We start from the raw sequence: 23869 nt of genomic DNA on the forward strand, positions 1-23869 counted from the left end.
GAATACAAAAAATTAATACAACACAGGCCCTCCTTTTAAATCTAACAATGGAAGATAGTCCCATAAATAGACCTGTCCCACAGAGTGGAAGAACTGCTTTGACAGAAGTGAGCAGAAAGCACGCTGAGATCACTGAAAAAGGGCACCCGGTCCAAGCAGGGAGCTTAGGGAGGGTTCCCATAAACCTGGTCTTTGGTGAACAAGTCATCATACCTCAGTTTGGAATTTAAAGGCAGCGGAAAGACATGCAGTACAAAAACAGAAAACAGGGATCTGCCTCATCTAAGAAGAGGCTGGTTCAAGTCACTCAATCTTCTTATAGATACACCTCTTTAGAAATTTAAGGAATACCAACACCCCTTTGCTCAGAGAAATGAGTGCACGCGCGCGCACACACACACACACACAGACACACACACACACTTTCACATGCACTTTGAGGGGGTCAGTGGACTGAGCCCAGGTGAGACACTGTTCTAGAGCACTGCTTCAGAAAAAACCACACGGGGAAAGTTCTACCGGGTGTGTGTGTGTGGGGGGACCATATGAGAGACTGACACAAGGCTTCCCGCGCCTCGTATCTAACAGAGTCACTGAACAAGGAAAAATTATTGTGAAATGACTAGACCAGGGTGACCTAAACTACCTAAGATCCAGCTGTAAATTGGCTGGGAAAACCACAGGGAGAAGGGTTTGGGGCAAAGTGGTAGAGAGAGAGTAAGAGTAAATTTGTCAAAAAATAGGCAACACTGAGTGTACCTATTTTGACTTTCCCCACAGGCTCTTGAGAGTTGGGAATTTCTTGCCTTTTTCTTATGAACTGTTGCCTAGCCATATTTCTTTATCCTTGACTTTGTAGATTTTAGGAGGCCATGGAACCCTACTTTTATCCCTCTTAAAATGAATCTTAACTTTCTGCCTGCTGTTTTATAATGTTTAAATCAAGCTACATACATGACTCCTAAACTTTCATCGCAAGTCCTTAATTCTCTTCTACTTACCACTAAATTTATACATTCAAAGGCTAACAAGCTATCACTTTCGGGTTATTGAATCCACACAGTTGGACAGGCCCAAATCACAACATTTTATATGCATCATCTCATTTAATCCTAGGAAACTGAAAGTAGCTATATCCACTTTATCCATGTGGAAACTACGGGGCAGTTCTGTCCTTTTAACAATATTGTTAAAAAATGCGGAGACATTTTTGATTGTCATAGTAAACAGGGTGCCTTGGCATTCAGTGAATGGGCATGAGGGATGCAGCTCAACACAATATGAAAAAGTTTTATCTTGTACAATGTTTATAACACTGGGAAAACTGATCTTAGTCTCAGTTATCTGAGACTAGAGTTCTAATTCTAATTTCACATAATCCTGTCAAAAACAAAAGGATTTCTGCATAGTATTAATATATACTGAATTTCAGAAACATAATTACTATGTAAGTTGAGGAAGGATTGTATTTTTGTGTTTCTGCAGCTTTATCCAGAGCGGTTCACCATTTTGAAAAATAAGTCACCAACAGCACTGAAACTCACATGACATTTGGGTTGGCAATATATACACCAATATCAGTCTGTGCTGGTACTGTCTCATCATGGTGACTGTATGTGTAGAGATACAGATACACTTATTTAGCCACATTTCAAAACATTAAATATAAAATACTGGAAATATTCACTGGAATTTTATCTTAATTCTTCAAAACTGAACCTTTTCCTTGTAGGTAGGTACAAGCGTATGATTAATTCATTATGTCTTCTAGTACAGCCATGCTTGAATTATTTACACATTAAATCACACATTTTTAAAATTCTCATGTATTTTAATAGTTTTTAAAAATCATTTGTAGAGGTAATTATATTACCTGAAAACTGCATTTCAGAACCATAAAGGGGATGCAGATTCTGATATGAGGCCAGAATACTGGAGCGAGTTGCCTTTCCCTTCTCCAGGGGATCTTCCCAACCCAGGGATCGAACCCAGTTCTCCTGCATTGCAGGCGGATTCTTTACCAGCTGAGCCACCAGGGAAGCAACGAGAAAGTCGCTCAGTCTGTACAGGCCATGGAATTCTCCAGGCCAGAATACTGGAGTGGGCAGTCATTCCCTTCTCCAGGATATGAGACCATGCTACACCACTCTCTACTGCTCTCCCATCAGGGACCACACATCTCCCTGCCTTTGCTCCTGCTGTTGCCTTTGCATGGCCAGTCTACTTACTACCCACACCCCAATTCACATTTCTCTTTTGAGACCCACTGTAGATGTCAATTCTTTGGACACTTCCACACCACACCCCTCCCCGCTCCTACCACATGCAACCTGGTTATCCTCTTTTGGTCTCTCTCTCTCAAAGAACTTTGATTCTTTGCCTGTCTGACCCCTTCTCCTCAAAGCAGCAAAAGTAGTATTAATCAAGAAAACAAATAATGATCTTAAAATATTAAGTCTTGTCCCCTCCTTTGCTCTGCAGTTAGAATTAGATCCAAATGCCCTCTATCATGGGCCTGAGTGACCAGGTCCTTCTCATCTCTCTGACACCTTAACCCTCTCCATCTCACCGGCCAGGCTTCACCTGATACTTGCTTTTTTTTTTTTTTTTGGTGAAAACATTTAAATTCTACTTTCTTAGCAAATTTCAATTACACAATACAGTATTATTAACTATGCTGTTGTGTAGTCTCTAAGTGGTGTCCCACTTTTTAAAGACCCTAAGGACTGTAGCCTACCAGGCTCCTCTGTCCATGGGGGTTTCCCAGGCAAGAATACTGGAATGGGTATAGCCATTCCCTTCTCCAGGGAATCTTCCTGACCCAGGGATTGAACCCAAGTCTCCTATATTGCAAGCAGATTCTTTTTATTGTCTGAAGCCCCTTACATGAACACTATAAATTAGCAAGTACTTATAGCTCTTTTTTCCTTGAAAAAATTACCTTAGGTAACATAAACAGAAAAGAGGTAGTTGACTCTACCCACAGATAGGCTTGGATAAATACCCAAACTCTTACAACCAATTTGCCTTATTAGAAAGCATCATTGACCATCAAGCCCCTTTGAATATTACTAAACCACCTGGCTCAATTTCAACATACTCTCATTAACTATGTTACGAAGCCCAAGACAGGCTAGAACTAATCTTCCGTGTGTTGCATGTTGAGATTCTGTGTCCTGGTGACTTAACAAGGCTCCTGACTCTCCACAGTCGATCTGAATCACAACATAAAATGGAATCTACCTGGGAAATGTTCTTGGGGCAAATCCCTTTGCTATATGTTGATTCTTAATAGCTTCAATTGTTGCTGTTGTTCAGTCACTAAGTTGTGTCTGGCTTTTTGTAAGCCCATGGACTCTAGCCTGCCATGCTCCTCTGTCCATGGGATTTCCCAGGCAAAAATACTGGAGTGGGTGCCATTTCCTTCTCCAGGGGTCTGGTCTTCCCAGACCAGGGATCCAACCCGTGTCCCTTGCATTGGCAAGTGGATTCTTTACTACTGAGCCACCAAGGAAGTCCACAATAGCTTCAATTACAATGATACTTATGAAAGTGAAGTCGCTCAGTCGTGTCCGACTCTTTGCGACCCAGTGGACTGTAGCCCACCAGGCTCCTCCGTCCATGGGATTCTCCAGGCAAGAATACTGGAGTGGGTTGCCATTTCCTTCTCCAGGGGATCTTCCCGACCCAGGGATTGAACTCAGGTCTCCCACATTGCAGGCAGATGCTTAGATGGTTATAAAATGTAACATCTGCCATTCTTACCCAATGAGTCAAAGAAATTTTGTTACTGTCACAAATTCCTTGCAAAGTAGAGAATAAAATGTTCCAAAAAATGTATTGCTTAGATCAGTCAATGATATGATGTATAGCTAAAAAAATTAGACCAATTTTATGTGCCAAATGAGAGTCAGTTAAGTGTCAAAATCATAATTTTTGGCCACCTTTAAGGCTATAGGATATTTTCCAACAATACCAACATTTTTGCCAGTGTATTTATCAGTATATAAATATTATATATTTATCATGGAATAAGAATAAGTAGAGGCTATAAGTAAATACTTATAAAACTAGTTATAAGGCTGAAGACAGCTACGAATTTCTTATCAAGATTGACAAATGCTACAATTGATTAACTAGAAGCCACAGAGAACTGGATGAAGGTGAACTTGGGGTCTAAGTTAAAACATTCTGTGAAAGGTCATAAAGACCAAAGAAACAGTAAAACAAAAAATGGTAAGACTAGGAAAAAACATACTTATATAATCATTCAAATATTCATTATATATTCAGCACTATGTTAGCAGTCTAGAGGAATAAAAATTTATACTGTTTCCAAAGAGTTTACAATGCTGTTAGGGGAACAAGATACAAGCATTCTATGTTAAGCACTATTTAAATAACAATCCAAATAAAACATACAGGGATGAAGGCAAGGGACAAATGGATGTAAGTACAAGTGGCTGAGAAGGCTTCTGAGCCGAGGGTGAATCTGAGCCAGGCCCTAAGAAGTTAAATACTAATAGGCAGAAATTGAGAAAAGCATGAGCAAAGGCCAGAAGACAAGAGAGCACAGATTGTGGTCCAGCACTGCAAGGAGATGCAGAGGAGACAGGCTGTGTCAGTTACCCTGGGGAGAGTCTTCAATGCTATTTCCCTTACACAATTTAAAGTTGCTTCCCTTGTGGCTCAGCTGGTTAAGAGCAGCTTCTGCTACTGTGCGGGAGACCTGGGTTCAATCCCTGGATTGGGAAGATCCCCTGGAGAAGGGAAAGGCTATGTACTCCAGTATTCTGGCCTGGAGAATTCCAAGGCCAGAATGGAATACAGTCTATACATGACTGTATAGACCATGGGGGTCACAAAGAGTCAGACACGGCTGAGCAACTTTCACTTTCAATTTCAAGTCATGAAATGGTTGTGAATATAATTTCAATATTTTCATAAGAAACTATTTTAGAATTAATTAGAGGAGGAGTCAGAACTAGAAGAGTAGAGAGTAATTTCAGAAGGGACAATGCAGAGATTCTTAAAATGGTTCACAGACCTCTTGGGGACCCCTGAGACCATTTCAGGTGATCTGTGAGGTATTTTTTTATTTCACTATGTTGACATTTGCATTGAAGGCACAAAAACAATGGTGATAAAAGTGTTGTCAAGCTGTGGAACCAAACAGTACTAGTAGCACTGCATTTTTTAAAACAGCCTTATTGAAGTATAATCGATGTGCAAAAAACAGTGAATATTTAAAGTGTATAACTTTATGAATTTTCACCTACATATACACCTGAAAAACAATCACTACAATCAGGATGACAAACATTTTGGTCATGTCCAAAAGTTTTCCTATAACCTTTTGTAACCTCTCTCTACCCTTCCTTCTTAGATCTATTTTCTGTCACTATAAATTGTAAAGAACCTGCCTGCCAATGCACGCCACTAAGCGATATGGATTCGATCCCTGGACTGTGAAGATCCCCTGCAGAAGGGCATGGCAACCCACTCTAGTAATCTTGCTGGAGAATCTCATGATAGAGGAGCTTGGAGGGCTACAGTTCATAGCGTCTCAGAGTCAGATACGACCGAAGCAACTTAGCACATATACAATTTTATATAAATGGGTTCATAGTGCAAGTACCCCTTTTTTATATTAACACTATCCAAAGGCAAACTAAACAAAGTAGATTTCAGACATCAGAAAAAGGAAGAACTCAGAAAAGAGAGGATCATCACATTTCGGAGGAAACAGTAATCCTAAATGTGTATGAACCTAAACTGTTACTAGTTACAAAATACACAAAACAAAAACTGACCAACCTAAAACGAAAAAGAAACAAATATACAACTAGAGTTGAGAAATTTCCATATCTATCTCTATATAATGGGTAAAACAAGCATACAGGGAATCAGTAAAGATACAGGAGACACAAACAATCAACTTAATTGACAGTCATAAAGCAAAAACAGCAGAATATACATTACTGTCAAGTGCACGTGGGACATTTATCAAGATTGACTATATTCTGGGCTGTAAAACAAATTTAAAAGGACTAAAATCATCAAAGTATGTTCTCTGAACACAATGGAATTAAATTAGAAATGAATAACAGAAAGACAGCTGGAAATCCCCAAGTATTTGCAAAATAAACATTACACTTCTAAGTAATCCATAAGTCAAAGAAAAACATCACAAGGGAAATTAGAAAATATTCTGAACAGAATAAAAATGATCTTGGAAACTTGTATCTGGAAACACATGAGCTAGAAAGCTTCCTAAAACTCAAAAGACTTTTCTGATAAGAACGGTGATGCTATTTACAAATGTCACTTTTTGAAATAATGAAGTTAAGTAAAAATGCATCAACATTTGGAAGACCTATACAATGCAGTACACCACTATTGAAGATCCATTCCATGCAAGATAGACCAATGGATTTTACTATGAAGGGTTCATTGATTACGGGTTCAGATTATTGTAACTAATGAACCTTTAAGAGACTACTCGTTAGAGGCAGAAACAACTCAAATTTGGTGGAGTATTAAAAAAAAAGTCCACAATTATCTAGAAAGGTTGCCAAAATGCTCCTCTCTTTTTCAGCTGCATATGTATGTGAAACCAGATATTCTTCATACACTTCAAACAAACCAACAAATCGCAACAGACTGAATGACGCAGATAGAAAAAATCCGCTTTCTTCTATTCAACTCTGGTGCTTAGCTGTGTCCGACTACTCTCCTAACACTGAAATATTGGTGAATATAATTATTTTCATTAAAATGTCATTTATATTCACATACAATGAGTTTATTTTAAATAAACATTTAAAAATTTATCCATTTTAATGTTTACCCACCATTTTAAGACAGATGGAAGAAAGCCTGAAACAAAAGTAGTCAGATTTAGTGACTGAATTATAGTGGTAAAAGTAACACGACTTAGCTATCTTAAATATAAGACTTTGTGCTCAGAAAACTGAGATAAAAAAATGATATAATCTTAATGACTTGACTGTTTATAGCAGATTTGCCTGTTCTAATCCAGAGAATTAATCACCATAATGTGAGCTGACAGAAAACTCATTCAGCTACAAATATCAGATTGTATAAGGGCTCAAATAGAATTCCAGCACATTACCAAAAGGCTATCCTTTATACCCACACTTAAGGAAAGGACACGTCTGCACAGTGCTGCCATGCCTGGGCTGAGACAGAACTGATGGGGTCAGGTTAGAGACTCACCCAAGGCAGAGTGAGACAAGATTCAGCACAGACAGAAGGCCTTCATCCTAGCTATGGAGTAATGCATCCGAGCCTTCTGCAGGCATACAGAGCAGCAGTTGAAGCCTGGGGGGCAGACTGCTTAGGTTATTCTTTTCTTAGCTGTACAATTTCAAAAAAAGGTTTACTTAACCTCTTGGTGCCTCATTCTTCTTAAAACAGGGATATTATTAAATCATAGGTTTATCGTGAGGACTACAAAGGTAAAGCACTTTGCTGTTGCTGTTCAGTTGTGCCCGACTCTTTGCCACCCCATGGAATGCAGCATGCCAGGCTTCCCTGTCCTTCATCATCTCCCGAAGCCTGCTCAAACTCATGTCCGCTGAGTTGGTGATGTCATCCAACCATCTTGTGCTCTGTTGTCCCCTTCTCCTCCTGCCTTCAATCTTTCCTAGCATCAGGGTCTTTTCCAATGAGTTGGCTCTTTCCATCAGGTGGCCAAAGTATTGGAATTTCAGCATCAGTCCTCCCACTGAATATTCAGGGCTGATTTCCTTTAGGATTGACTGGTTTGATCTCCTGGCAGTCCAAGGGACTCTCAAGAGTATTCTTCCACACCACAGTTCGGAAGCATCAGTTCTTCAGGGCTCAGCCTTTTTTACTGTCCAGCTCTCACAGCCATACGTGACTACTGGAAAATCCATAGCTTTGACTATACAGACTTTTGTGGGAAAATAATGTCTCTGCTTTTTAATATGCTGTCTAGGTTGGTCATAGCTTTTCTTCAAATAAGCAAACATCTTTTAATTTCATGGCTGCAGTCACCATCTGCAGTCATTTTGGAGCTCAAGAAATTAAGTCTGTCACTGTTTCCACTATTTCCCATCTATTTGCCATAAAATAATGGGACCAGATGCCATGATCTTAGCTTTTGAATGTTCAGTTTTAAGCCAGCTTTTTTACTCATCAAGAGGCCCTTTAGTTCCTCTTTGCTTTCTGCCATATCTGAGGTTATTGACATTCCTCCTGGCAATCTTGATTCCAGCTTGTGCTTCATCCAGCCTGGCATTTCACATGATGTACTCTGCATAGACATTAAATAAGTGGGGTGACGGTATAGAGCCTTGATATTCTCATTTCCCAATTTTGAACCAGTCTGTTGTTCCATATCCAGTTCTAACTGTTGCTTCTTGACCTGCATACAGGTTTTGCAGGAGGCAGGTAAGGTGGTCTGGTGTTCTCATCTCTTTAAAAATTTTCCAAAGTTTACTGTGATCTACACAGCCAGAGGCTTTAGCATAGTCAATGAAGCAGATGTTTTTCTGGAATTCCCTTGCTTTTTCTATGATCCAACAGATGTTGGCAATTTGATCTCTGGTTCCTTTGCCTTTTCTAAATCCAGCTTGAACATGTGGAAGTTCTTGGTTCACGTACTGTTGAAGCCTAGTTTGGAAAATTTTGAGGATTACTTTGCTAGGATTACTTTGCAACTGTGTGCAGTAGTTTGAACATTCTTTGGCACTGACTTCCTTTGGGAATGGAATGAAAACTGACCAAGTATTGATAAATGTTATTATTCTTATGTTTTACCTGAAATATAGAATAATAAAATACTAGTCTAGGACTTTCCCAGTGGCATAGTAGATAAGAACCACCTCCTAATGCAGGGGACATGGGTTTGATCACTGATCTGGGAAGATCCCACATGCTCTGAAGCTGCAAAGCCTGTGTGCCACAACTACTGAGCCAGCGCCTAGAGACCACAAGTCACAACTACTGAGCCTGAGTGCTCTAGCTACTGAAGCCCACACATCTAGAGCCTACGCGCTGCAACAAGAGAAGCCACCACAATGAGAAGCCCGAACACTGCATGAAGAGCAGCCCATGCTCAGGACAGCTAGAGAAAGCCCATGCAAAGCAACGAAGACCCAGCGCAGCCCAAAATAAATAATAGACTTAGAAAATACTAGTCTAATATGCAGGGTGGGCTAGGATATGAGAGATGTAATAAAACACTCTAAAAGTTAACTATGATTTCTGAAAGGTCTAGGATTAAAGTTCCATATAGTAATCACAATTAAGGTTATTAAAGTATTACCTCAAAATTATCATTTAAAAATGAGTAAATAGTACATTGATACAGACTGGATTCAGAAAGCATCTACTGAATGTTTTCAAAACCAATGAATTACTTTCATGGTTGTAAGAAAAAAAAGTATCTTCAGCTAACAATTAGGAGCCAAGTGACACATTTTCCTTTCTTTTACAAAAACGATAATTTATTATAAGAAAATATTTAAAATGTTAACAAAGAAAAGATATAAAGTATTACTAACTGCCGTATTATAATAACTGTGTAAACACCAGCATCCAAACCTTGACTCAAAGTGAAACAGAAAAATGTCAGCTCAATGCAAAATGACTCAAGAGTCCAAGGACTATCAGCCTGTATGAGAGGAGAGTCCAGAGTGTGTGTGGTGGTGACAGGCGAGAGCAGGGGGTAGGGGTGGGGAGGTGTAAACAGCCTGCTGTGATGGCAAAATACATCCCGAAAGGGCGGGATGAAGGACTCCAGAACCTTGACTTGATGGTGGGCAAGGCAGAGTCATTCAAACAGCTTCCTGGGACGACTTCCATTCCTGGCCCATGTGCCTAAGACAGAGCCTAGAGCAGGGAGTTTGCAAAATCACCCCACAAAACGAACTGGCAGTTTGAGGTAGAAAGCGTTTTGAAAAGAGGATACTGCAGTATGCAAACTGCTGTCGGTTATGTCAACACATGGCAAAGGACTTCCGCATTCTTACTCCTGCCTGCACACTTCTGTGGGACTTCTCCAGTGAATCTTCGGGAGCCCAGCACTTTCTGCCTCAGGCCAGAAACCTGCATTAAACAGCCCCCACCTCCGAGCAATGAGAGCAGGCAGCAGTAGCCAGGAGGGTTTCCAGGATCCTAGGAATGCTTGAATGCTTCTTCACGTAACCAGTTTTGTACCTCCATCTGCCTGCCTGACAGAGTAAGAACTTAGATGAAGGTCAAGAGGAAATGAAGTTGTATACACAATCTATGTTTCTGATATACTCCAAACTGATTCAGGTGCTATTTAAAAGGCAAAGGAGAGACTGTGCAGGAAGTCTGGCAACTAGGAAAACAGTAAGAGGGCTGTTCACCTTGGTGGGCCAAACATTACACTTCCTTTGAGTGAATCTTTGGGCGTGAGTGGACAGAATACGCAAGACTCACAGTGACTTTTGAGAGAAAAAGACAGTGAGGAAAAGGGTACCTTGAAGGTTCTAATTTGTGAACTTTTTCAAGAACAAACTATACCATGACTAAAAGATATATACTGACTTACCTGGAAAATATCTGTCTTGTCTTCAAATAAACTGACAAAATATTTATAGTCAGCATAAGCCCAGAATTTGGAATGATCATAGTCTCTAAATGCTCCGGAAATACTAGACTGGTCACAGTTCCAGGAAAGAAACTCTTCAAGTGTAGCTTCTACATAATTACATGCGGTTTCAAACTGAGGAGCTGCAACGGAAAAGAACCCAACTTTAAATGCATATAGAACACAGTTTCTAAATATTGTTGCTTTTTCAAATGAAGATCATTTCAACCAAGAAATTACTATTTAACATTAATTAGAAATTAATTATGTACTTGCTAAATAATTAGAACGATCTATAACACTTATCCTTGGAAGAGAAGTTATGACCAATCTAGACAGCATATTCAAAAGCAGAGACATTACTTTGCCAACAAAGGTCTGTCTAGTCAAGGCTATGGTTTTTCCAGTGGTCATGTATGGATGTGAGAGTTGGACTGTAAACAAAGCTGAGCGCCGAAGAACTGATGCTTTTGAACTGTGGTATCGGAGAAGACTCTTGAGAGTCCCTTGGACTGCAAGGAGATCAGCCCTGGGTGTTCTTTGGAAGGAATAATGCTAAAGCTGAAACTCCAGTACTGTGGCCACCTCATGCGAAGAGTTGACTCATTGGAAAAGACTCTGATGCTGGGAGGGATTGGGGGCAGGAGGAGAAGGGGACGACAGAGGATGAGACAGCTGGATGGCATCACTGACTTGATGGACGTGAGTCTCAGTGAACTTCAGGAGATGGTGATGGACAGGGAGGCCTGGCGTGCTGCGATTCATGCGGTTGAAAAGAGTCGGACACGACTGAGCAACTGAACTGAACTGAATAACACTTAACAATATTCATGATTAAATTTAAAAGTAAAAAACACAAATTTAATCTTTAAAGACTACTCTTTCTATTGCCTGATGCAGTGATCCAGAGGAATACTTTATCAATTCTCCAAGACCTTTTCAGGGAGCTGTGAGGTCTGAACTATTTTTATAATAATACTACGACAGTATTTGTCCTTCTCACGCTTATTCTCTCACAGGAATACAATGGAGTTTTCGAGGGGCTATGGCATGCGTTGATGTCACTGCTGTGACAGCTAGTCACAGCAGCATGTGTGACTAGCTGTATGTGCTTAGTAGAATATGTGCTTATATTCTTATATTTTTTTATTTTTTATTTTTTTTTTGGTATAAAGCAACCATTTATTATGATTATGGATTTTGCATGTCAAGGATTTGGACTGGATACAAGTATACCTTCTTTCTCTGTTCCAGAGTCCTGCAGCTTTAAGTGAAAGACTCCAAAGGCAGAGGGAGAAATTATCCAAATATTTTGTGTTTATGCCAGAGAGAAAGAGAGAGAAAAGAGAGTCAGGCAATTGCCATGAGTCTTTTAAGACTTGGACTCAGAGTTACACAGTATCTCTTCTATCCAATTTTCTTTATCACAAAGTCTTAAACGTCTACACAGAATCAAGGGAAGGGGAAATAGATTTCAAGTCATTATAGGGAATGGCACGTTCCTGGAGGAGCATGTAGGTCCAGAAATATTGCTGTGGTCCTTTTAGAAAACTGGAATTACCACATCCTATTTCAAAATAGATTGAAGAAAAAACAATATAATGGATATGTGTGTGCACCTCCGTGTATGTATGCAATAATATGTGTGAGTGGGTGGTGATATCCCACTGTATTAACAACAAGTTTATTCTAATGTCAATTTAAGGACAAAGGCATGCACCTTAGGTGGTTTTTCTTCTGTAAAGTAGTAACCTCTACTTGCAACTATATGTATTGCCCTTTTCTAGTTGGAAATCTTTCACAAAGTTTTCTGTTCTTGGAGTGATACTTGCATAAGACTGTTGTGGATCATTGTGGTCAGAAACATATTTGTATACACTGAAGAATCTGCATTTGCTATTCCAAGGAAAATATTTTTCCACATATACATTGGGGAAATAAAACTCTCAAGGCAGAGCTGTTAGCATTTTGCCTTACAGCATTTGTCACTCACCATCCTCCATCCACAGCACTATTCAACTTTTGTTCCATCCTTACTAGAAACCAAAGAAGGTAACAGTATTATTTGTATTCACTGCAGGCCATGAATTGTTCCAAGCATAGCTTTAGGTTTTTTTGCAAGGTTATTATATTGAATATATTCTGTATTTTTAAAAAATTAAAAAATGGAGTATCATTGATTTACAATCTTGTTAGTTTTAGGTGTCCAAGAAAATAATATTTATGGATATACACATATCCATTCTTTGGGTTGAAGCCATAGATAGTGTTAATAACAGTGTGCATAGTACCCTGCCATATGCCTTATGATAAGGATATAATGATTTTAATATCTGTAAACAAAAACAAAGAGAACTGCTCACCAACCAGTTCTACAAGGATTAAGTGGGAACCCACTGCAGTCACTGACTAACAGTGCACTCTCAGAGAAAACCAAGACCATAACAGGATGAAGCACTCTGTGGTTCAGATAGAAGAAATTAAGACCATAACAGGGTGCTCTGTGCTTTGGATGAGCAGGCCTCTTGGATAGTTAGATGTATATCTTGGGAAGAACTTCAATGACCAGATCCTTGGATCTTCCTAAAGAAAAGCACTAAAATCATTAACTTTATATATTGGTTGTTTGAGACTACCAAGATGTCTGCTTGACTCCACATGTTCCCTAGGCCAAATTCATATATATATACAGGCTTCTTCCCTACCCTTTGGAGCAGTTTTCTCAGAGGTCCTAAGAGGCTTTCTCCTGTGCTAAAGTTCTCATTGAAAGAAAGTGAAAGTTGCTCAGTCGTGTCCAGTCCATGGAATTCTCCAGGCCAGAATACTGGAGTGGGTAGCCTTTCCCTTCTCCAGCGATCTTCCCAACCCAGGAATCAAACTGGGGTCTCCTGCATTGCAGTTGGATTCTTTAACAACTGAGCTTTTAAGGAATTAAGACACCAAATAAAACTTAAACTCACAAGTATCACATTGAGCATTTTTCTTTAAGTAGACATATCTTAGTTTTAATTAGTAATAGTAATTTAAAGTCTGTTTATTTATTCATTAACTCATTTATTTCAGAATCATTTACTAAGTACCTAATTTGTAATTAGTATTGTGTTCAAGTTTCCTGATGCTGGGAAAGATTAAAGGCAAGAGAAGAAGGGGATGACAGAGGATGAGATGGTTGGATGGCATCACCAACTCAATGGACATGAATCTGAGTGAACTCCGGGAGTTGGTGATGGACAGGGAGGCCTGGCATGCTGCAAGTCTATGGGGCCACAAAGAGTAGGACACGACTGAGCAACTGAACTGAACTGAATGGTAACTATCATGAGATACAACTTACATCAACCAAAGCTCACTCACTGGGGTACTCAATAGTTTTTTATTTATTTAATTTGGCTGTGCTGGGTCTTAGTTGTGGCATGTGGGATCTAGTTCCCTGACCAGGGATGGAACCCAGGCCCCCTGCACTGGAAGCACAGAATTTTAGTTAGTGGAAAGTCCCCTCAATTATTTTAAGTATAAAAGAATCCTGAGTCTAAAAAGTTTGAGAACTACTTCTGCAGATTAAAAAAAAAAAAAATGGCAACACTGTCTTCTGAAAACTTTTGACTTTATACTGTACATTTATTATATAGAGCTCCTTAGAATCTGTCCATTCAGTGGAGAATGGCAATTTAAAGTCTGTTTATTTATTCATTAACTCATTTATTTCAGAATCATTTATTAAGTACCTAATTTATGACTAGTATTGTGTTCAGGTTTCCAGGAACATAAAAGAAATGGATAATACTCTTGAATTTAGAATATATTTAGACAAAAAGAAAACTTTAACCAGAATAACAGGGAATATGAGGCATCGTATAATTAGATGCAAAATTCTGTGCCACAGCCAACCTAGGAGAAGGCAAAGACCGGAGATGAGGGTTGATCAGGAAAACTTGAAGGATAGTCTGCTGTCTGTCCAGAGTGGTTTGTTCCTACAGGTAGAACTGTTTTACACAAGAATTATTATTCTAAATAGTGATGAAATAATTTCTCTTTTGCAGTTAGCAGAATACTCTAAATGTACATTGGAATGTTAATATTCAAGTAATCTGATGACAATCTATTTTGCAAAGCATGACATTCTTTCAAGAGGGAATGTAGACCTAACACATATAATTCAATCAGCACAGTGCTTGACACATGACAGATACTTAGTAAAAGCTAGGCACTACTATTACTAGTACTGTGCTTAGTCGCTCAGTCGTTTCCAACTTTGCGACCCCATGGACTTTGCCCACCAGGTTTCTCTGTTAATGGGATTTTTCAAGCAAGAATCCTGGAGTAGGTTGCCATAGGCACAAGTACTAGTAATGTCCTACTATTTATTTATACATTTACTTGTTTAGTTGCTAAGTCATATCTGACTCTTCATCAATCCATAACTTGGGGCACCTAAAAACTAGCTGAATTAGTACTAGGAAGAAAAGCGTATTCAAAGAGCTTTTATCTTTTCCTTCCATTTCCTCCCAAATGGTTCAAGATTATCTCAATTACCTTTCCTCATTTCTTTATCCTAAAGCCTCAGAACTGCAGAGAAATAATAGAGGGGAGGGTATGTGTCACCCCTAATTCACCTATTTCATCAATTTGTCACTTGACTTTGAAAAGCAAGAAAACTTTACTAGGGAACATTTATCTAAAAACCAGGATATATAAGAACTGTTTAAATTTGATCATTTTTGAGGAACATTTAGAACAGTGGCTAGTACACAGTAACCCATCAATATATATGAGCTCTTAATCATCAACATCATCATCAAGAATTTACCATAACAGCTTTGGAAAACACTTAAAAAAACCAAACAAACAAGAAAACTACATGGTGCTGGAATCATTTCTAAATTGTTTCATTAAGCTCCAATGTGAGCCTGAAGACCTTCCACTGTTTTGTGAGTTTTCACTTCACAGAATTCAGTCCAACAAATCCAGCTGAATACTAAAGCCATTACTCGAGCCACCTGCCTCTGGGGTAGACTGAGGAGGACTTTTCAGTTATGACCAGTTTTCATATGCACATTTGTGTTGCAGCCTCATCATTTTGTCACAGCAAGTTCTATACTTAAAAAAATGAAAACCTAAAAGTGTAAAAATTGCACTGTTACTGTCAGGGAAAGAACTGTTACAGGGAAAGACAGTAACAGAGAATCGTTAATGTCAGGGAAAACTACAATGAATGGAACGAGCAAAACTGACAGACTCTTTTATTTACATAGTGATTTCAAAATAGAATCTTTTTACTCCTTGTTGGTATTAGTAGCACCAAAGGAACGGTTTTCATTCTGTTGTCATGACGATTTCTTTCTGGGTAGTACAGTTGTTTTTCTTAGTTTATTCTGTGCAATGGAATTGTTCTTTTCTAATTTGATTGTTATTGTTCTTTAATATTTCAGGCAGCTGAAACTTTCATCCTACTTACTATCAAAATTTTAGGTAAGAAGCAGCTCAAATGCTTTTAGGATTTGGAAACAGTGTAAAAGTTAAGCTTTAATTCTTATAAAGGGAGTCCTAAAGTATTTTTGTGCATAGCACCGAAACAAGTATTCTTCCATTTTTTTAAGACTTCATCATCTCACAGCAAGAAACATTTGGAACGTGGGTACCAAGTATGACTTCTGATCATTACTCCACTCCCTATCTACAAATGTTTAGGCTTGTTTATACATCTGCTTGGCAAATTATTGCCAGCTAAGTTTTAGTGTTGTCACTGAGAATATATGTTGGCAAATTAATTCAATCCAAAATGGCTTCAAAGAGCAATGTGATGTCACAATCTGCTTCCTAAAATAAACTGAGATACATTACAATCAAATATGCTAGCTGTCAACACTATTATTTCAAGCATTCTAAAAAATTTCTAACCAAGACCTAAAACAGAAATAAATATGCTCAATAGAAAGGTAAAAAACTTATCATTGCTTGTAAGATCAAATAGTTGTCTTCCTAAAAAGCCCACAAAAATAAACTAAAAAACTATGTACACTATTAAGATAAAAAACTATGTACACTATTAAAGATTAAAAAATACAAAAAATAAATGGCATTTATTTGTGTACCAATCACAGTTAGAAAAACAGAATAGGCAAAAATATTTCCTTCCTAACAGCTATAAAAAATTCATATTTTAAGAAATTTGTAGACTTGTAAGAAAATTTTTTTTACCCAAATCTTTTTAGTGAGATTAAAAAAAAAAAACTTAATAAGCAAAGATTTCATGTTCCTCTGTAGGATGGTACAGTACTGTCACATGGTAGATCATTTCAAATTATGTAATTCATAGTACTTCAAGAATTTTCATTTAAATCCTTTTGACTGGAGACTTCCCTGTTAAGTCAGTGACTAAGACTCCATGACCCCAATGCCAGGGCCTGGGTTCAATCCCTGGTCCAGAGAACTAGATCTCATGTGCTGCAACTAAAGTTCTTGCATGCCATAAGTAAGACCTGGTGCAGCTAAATAAATAAATATTAAAAAAAAATCTTGTTGACTGAAGGAGAAAAAAACCACATGACCTAAAAGTTGTGAGTTATGTTTTATTCGGAGGATCTTACTGAGGAATACAGCTTAGGAAACAGCTGCTAAAATAGCTCTGAGGAACTGTTTCAAAGAGGTAAGGGAGGAGCTGGGATATATAGGAATTTTTGTGGGGAGGAGGGGAAAAAAGGCAATTAAACATTCAAAAGATTAAGCTAATTACAAAAAAAATTATTTGATATGCATCTTAACTATTTGGGACCAAGATCTGGTTTTTCTCCATTCTTAATGCCCCTGAGGGAGCACCATTATGGAGGGGGGAGGTAGCTGCAATGATTGATGGCTTGAAGGCCGGCAACATGTCTTGTTTCATGTAAATACACTGTTTACTAAAAGTGAAAAGATGATGCTGTGAAAGCACTGCACTCAACATGCCAGCAAATTTGGAAAACTCAGCAGTGGCCACAGTTTTCATTCCAATCCCAAAGAAAGGCAATGCCAAAGAATGCTCAAACTACCACACAATTGCACTCATCTCACACGCTAGTGAAATAATGCTCAAAATTCTCCAAGCCAGGCCTCAACAGTACGTGAACCATGAACTTCCAGATGTTCAAGCAGGATTTAGAAAAGGCAGAGGAACCAGAAATCAAATTGCCAACATTGGTTGGATCACTGAAAAAGCAAGAGCGTTCCAGAAAAATATCTACTTCTGCTTTATTAACTATGCCAAAGCCTTTGACTGTGCGGATTACAACAAACTGTGGAAAATTCTTCAAGAGAGGGGAATACCAGACCACCTCACCTGCCTCTTGAGAAATCTGTATGCAGGTCAAGAAGCAATAGTTAGAAACAGATATGGAAAAACAGACTGGTTCCAAAACAGGAAAGGAGTACGTCAAGGCTGTATATAGTCACCCTGTTTATTTAACTTATATGCAGAGTACATCATGAGAAATGCTGGGCTGGAGGAAGGATAAGCTGGAATCAAGATTGCCAGGAGAAATATCAATAACCTCAGATATGCAGATGGCACCACCCTTAGGGCAGAAAGCAAAGAAAAACTAAAGAGCCTCTTGATGAAAATGAAAGAGGAGAGTGAAAAAGTTGGCTAAAACTCAACATTCAGAAAACTAAGATCATGGCATCCAGTCCCATCACTCATGGTAAATAGGAAAACAATGGAAACAGTGAGACACTTTATTTTGGGGGGCTCCAAAATCACTGCAGATGGTGACTGCAGCCATGAAATAAAAAGAAGCTTACTCCTTGGAAGAAAAGTTATGACCAACCTAGACAGCATATTCAAAAGCAGAGACATTACTTTGCCAACAAAGGTCTGTCTACTCAGAGCTATGGTTTTCCCAGTAGTCATGTATGAATGTGAGAGTTGGACTATAAAGAAAGCTGAGCCAGAAGAATTGATGCTTTTAAACTGTGGTGTTGGAGAGACTCTCGAGAGTCCCTTGGACTGCAAGGAGATCCAACTAGTCCATCCTAAAGGAAATCAGTCCTGGGTGTTCACTGGAAGGACTGATGCTGAGGCTGAGACTCCAAAACTTTGGCCACCTGATGCAAAGAACTGACTCTTTTGAAAAGACCCTGATGCTGGGAAAGATTGAAGGCGAGAGAAGAAGGGGACAACGGAGGATGAGATGGTTAGATGGCATCACCAATTCAATGGACATGAGTTTGAGTAAACTTTAGGAGCTGGTGATGGACAGGGAGGCCTGGCGTGCTGCAGTCCATAGGGTCGCAAAGAGTCGGACATGATTGATCAAGTGAACTGAACTGAACACTGTTTAAGTCTCATTTAGAGGAATAAAGTTCAACTGCGCATATGCATGCATGCGAACTTACTCACATCCAACTCTGTGATCCCACAGACTGTTCCCGCCAGGCTTCTCTGTCTAAGGGAATTCTCCAGGCAAGAATCCTGGAGTAGGTTGCCATTTCCTTCTCCAGTGGAATCTGCCTGCCCCAGGGATTGAGTCTGTGTCTCCTGCACTGGCAGGTTAATTCTTAACCACTGCATCACCAGTATCCAGTAAAATGCTGAGACAGAAGAGTGACTGGGGAAGATGAGTTGTTCTTTCAAATATTAAAATACATACCAGCTGTAAAAAATAGTTTTTAGCAAGTGTTTTACTGGCCCCAAAACTGATAGTTCAGTATGTGGTCCAAAAAGAGATGCTGAAATATATAAGACTATAGCAATATAATAAAGGTAGTTTCAAAGTTGGTAGGAAAAGATGGAATTATTCAGTAAATGGTACTACAATAAAGATACTATTACCAACTTAACTATTTGGAAAAGTCAGTGAACACAACATACCAAAATAAATATGGAATGGATAAAGAGTAAAATGTGAAAAGGTAATCAAGCTATTAAAAGAAAATATTAGAACATTTACTATTGTCAGGATACAGAAGGAATTTCTAAATAAAGTAAGAATAAAAATATTAATTAAATATTATTTGATCTTATTATAAAGATATGAAGCAAAATAAAAAGGCAAATAATAAACTGGGAAATTAGTACATTAGTAACAAACACAGTATTCTTTAAATATAAGTAATTTATTTATTAAAAAGAAAACCCAAAACCTAAAACCCTAATAAGGATAACTGAAAGAAAAATTACCAGACAAAATACAAACTATTAATAAACATGAACATACGTTCAACAACATCAACAAAGAAATGTTAATTAAAGTTATGAGGCACTCATCTTTCACCTATCAACAAGGTATTTTTTAAAAAACATAAATTTCTGTCAGGGCAAAGGAGGGGACAAACACTTGTACGTTCTGAAAGGAGAGTAAATGTAAACCACCCTTCTGCAAAGCACTTGGCCTCAGGTATTAAAGGTCTTTTATTCTTTCACTTCACAGGTGTCTGACTATCCAGATATTAGGTGTTCAGCCAATGATGAGACATGGCCCTGGCTCTCACGAGGGACCTTCTTGAGGCAAAGAGAGACTTTAAACTGCTAACTGCTTACACAATTAACCATGTGATCAGAGCTGCGCTAAGTGTTACTAAGAAACACAAGGTGGTCCGAGATAACTCGGTAGTCATATCTGATTTGGGGGGTGAGGGAAGGAGAATGTGGTCAGAAAGACTGCCATGGGAAGATGACCTCTGAGCTGAGATCTGAAGGAAGCAGTGGAACCAACTAGGTAAAGCTGGGGTAAGGGAAAGTGGGAGAAGAGAGAAGAATCACTAGACTGTATATGCAAAGGCCCTGAAGTAAGAAGAAACAAATCTCTGGAAACACGAAAATCTTAAAAGCTTATCTGCCCCAAGCTCAGAAAGAGGAGGCAAACAGAGCTTTTTATACCATTAATAAAAATGTTGGTCTTTAGCCGAAGGGTAATAGGACGCTATCTAAGGGTTCTAAACAGATAAAGAAAATGAGATTTTTCTTTTTTTTAAAACTGTCTCTGGTTTCATTATGAGGAATGGCTGGGGCGAGAGGAGAGCAGGTGAAGAGGGACTAGGCATGAGGCTACTGCAACCTTGGAGGTGAGGGACAGCAGGGTAATCCCAACTGGAGGATGGTCATGGAGTGAGAAGCAGGGAGATGCCGGATGCTTAGGATGGAGTCACTGAGTCACCAGACACCACTGGGAGAGGCCATCAGCATGGCTCAGAGGTTTCTGGTGTAAGCAGCTCCATGGATAGTGCTGCTCCTGGTGATAATGCTCATACCCTTTGGCCCAGTCATTCTCCTAGGAAAATAATCAGAAATTTGGGCAAGATTTACTTTCAAACATGTTCACTACAGTCTTATTTATAAATTAAAACCTCTAAGCAATCTAATCAAATTAGAATTTTAAAACTAAATTAAAACTCTGATACTATCAGAGTTTCCCTGGTGGCTCACGGTAAAGAATCCACCTGTCAATGCGGGAGACAAAGAGACATGGGTTCGATCCCTGGGTCAGGAAGATCCCCTGGAGGAGGAAACGGCAACCCACTCCAGTATTCTTGCCTTGGAAGTCTCAGCCTGGCGGGCTACACTCCCTGGGGTTGCAAGAGAGTTGAACACAACTTAGCAACTAAACAACAACAATAACAACAATGATACTAGCGTACAATGGAAGAGTAGGTAGCCATTTAAAAGTCATATTTAATGTCAAAAGAAGCTACTCAGAATATGTTAAGAAAAAAAGCAGGTTGTTAAAATTTATACAACTTTATTTTTAAAATATAAAAAGGCTTGCATTGAATATACATCACAATGTAATCAGAGATTGCCTCTTGGTAACAGGAATAAGTCTTTTTAATTTTCTCTGGGTCTTCCCATTTTTCCAGTGCTCTCTAAAACGAGGAAGGTATATTTTTTAAGTTATTTCTATTTTAAAATAACATTTGTTGAGCATTTACTATGTGCCAGACACTATTCTAAATGTTTAATGAATATGAACACATTTAACTTTGAATTGCTCAAAGCAAAACTTGAACCCACACGAGCCAACTAGAATCAGCTCTCTTACAACACTACCCAAAAGTGCTTGTGGAAGTAGTGTATTTATACACAAAGAAATAACTTAAAAAGAACAAATTATTAACCTACATGAGAAAATATCTGCATGTCATATAGTTGATAAAGAGTTAATATTCAGAATATATGAAGGTCTCTTTTACCACTGAACAAAAAGATTTTGTTTGTTTTGCAAACAAAACCACATAAAAACAAAAACCATCTCAATTAGAAAACAAGCAGAGGACTTGAATAGTCATTTCTCCAAATCAGATATACAAATGGTCAATAAGACCATAGGAAGATGCTCAACAACGTTAGTCATTAGGGAAATGCATCAAGCTATAATGAGATAAAACTTAACACACTCTAGATAGCCAGAATGAAAAATGAAATAAGTATTGGCAAGGATGGAGAGAAACTAGACCATTCACACACTGGGGTGGGAATGTAAAACGGTTCAGCTGTTTTGGAAAACAGTTTGGCAGTTCCTCAAAAGTTAAACATAGCTGCTGTATGACTGGGCAGTTACACTTCTAGGTTTAACCCAAGAGAAGTGAAAACATATGTCCACACAAAAACTTGTACATAAATGTTCATAGTAGCATTATTCATAACAGTCAAAAAGTGGAAATAACCCAAACATCCATCAGCTGATGAATGGACTGACACTGTTTATCCATAATGGAATATTCAGCTCAGTTCAGTTGCTCAGTGTCCATTATTCAGTGTCCGACTCTTTGCGACCCCATGAACCACAGCATGCCAGGCCTCCTTGTTCATCACCAAATCCCAGAGTCCATCCAAATCCATGTCCATCAAGTCAGTGATGCCATCCAACTGTCTCATCCTCCGTCGTCCCCTTCTTCTCCTGCCCTCAATTTTTCCCAGCATCAGGGTCTTTCCCAATGAGTCAGCTCTTCCCATCAGGTGGCCAAAGTATTGGAGTTTCAGCTTTAGCATCAGTCCTTCCAATGAACACCCAGGACTGATCTCCTTTAGGATCTCCTTGCAGTCCAAGGGACTCTCAAGAGTCTTCTTCAACATCACAGTTCAAAAGCATCAATTCTTTGGTGCCCAGCTTTCTTTATAGTCCAACTCTCACATCCATACATGACTACTGGGAAAACCATAGCTCTGAGTAGACAGACCTTTGTTGGCAAAGTAATGTCTCTGCTTTTGAATATGCTGTCTAGGTTGGTCATAACTTTCCTTCCAAAGAGTAAGCGTCTTTTAATTTCATGGCTGCAATCATCATCTGCAGTGATTTTGGAGCCCCCAAAAATAAAGTCAGCCACTGTTTCCCCATCTATTTGCCATGAAGTGATGGGACCGGTTGCCATGATCTTTTTTTCTGAATGTTGAGCTTCAAGCCAACTTTTTCACTCTCCTCTTTCACTTTCATCAAGAGGCTCTTGAGTTCTTCACTTTCTGCCATAAGGGTGGTGTCATCCGCATATCTGAGGTTATTGATATTTCTCCCGGCAATTTTGATTCCAGCTTGTGCTTCCTCCAGCCCATTATTCAGCAATAAAAAGAAAATACAAATACATGCTACAACATGGGTGAATTTTAAAAACATGCTACATGAAAAAAAGCTAGACACAAAAGGCCACAACCACATGATTCCATTTTTATATGTCCAGAATAGGCAAATCTATAAAAACAGGAAAGTAGATTAGTGGTTGCCAGGGGTGGAGAAGGGTGTGAATGAGGAGTGACCACCAGTGGGAACCAGATTTCTCTGCAGTGTGATGAAAATGTTCTGGAATTAGATAGTGGTGGTAATCGCACAAAATTATGAAGATGCTAAAAGCACTGAATTGTGTACTTTTAAGTGGTGGATTTTATATGAATTTTGTCCAAAGACCAGATTATCTTTCTAAGAGACTTTCTGCTTCCCTTTTTCTTTCCTGCATGAGTACTAACTTTAAAACGTCAAATTACTGTTAGTTCTTCTGTAAAACAGAATAATAATAGTTCCACTCTAAGTGGGCTTGAAGACGATTAAGAGAGTTAATAAGTATAAAGCACTCAGAACAGTGTCTGACACAATAGTTGTCAATAGCTATTAGTAGTATTTGGAGTCTAACCAGGAGGCGAAAAAAATTACAATTTCTATTTTTCTTCAAATTACTGTTTAACAGAAGCTTCAGTGAGTAGATTTATGTGACTAAAGTCAAGAAAACAAGAGCACAAGCTGATTTTTACGTGGCTGCTGCTGGTCTAGCATTTAATTTAAAAATACAACAAACCACAAT

General features: G+C 38.7%; 1 protein-coding gene across 5 annotated transcripts in view; it reads right to left on the reverse strand.

Annotated features, from left to right (window-relative positions):
* The window catches only part of HSPBAP1 (HSPB1 associated protein 1), a 55986-nt gene that overhangs the window by 13055 nt on the left and 19062 nt on the right, over positions 1–23869 (reverse strand). For all 5 annotated transcript variants that reach the window (XM_042232232.1, XM_012095766.4, XM_012095761.4 and 2 more), the window contains one exon: positions 10571–10752. In XM_042232232.1, the coding sequence (XP_042088166.1) occupies positions 10571–10752 (182 nt within the window). The remainder of the gene's footprint in view (positions 1–10570; positions 10753–23869) is intronic.

The sequence above is a fragment of the Ovis aries genome, chromosome 1, assembly GCF_016772045.2.
Source record: "Ovis aries strain OAR_USU_Benz2616 breed Rambouillet chromosome 1, ARS-UI_Ramb_v3.0, whole genome shotgun sequence".
NCBI classification, from domain to species: domain Eukaryota; kingdom Metazoa; phylum Chordata; class Mammalia; order Artiodactyla; family Bovidae; genus Ovis; species Ovis aries.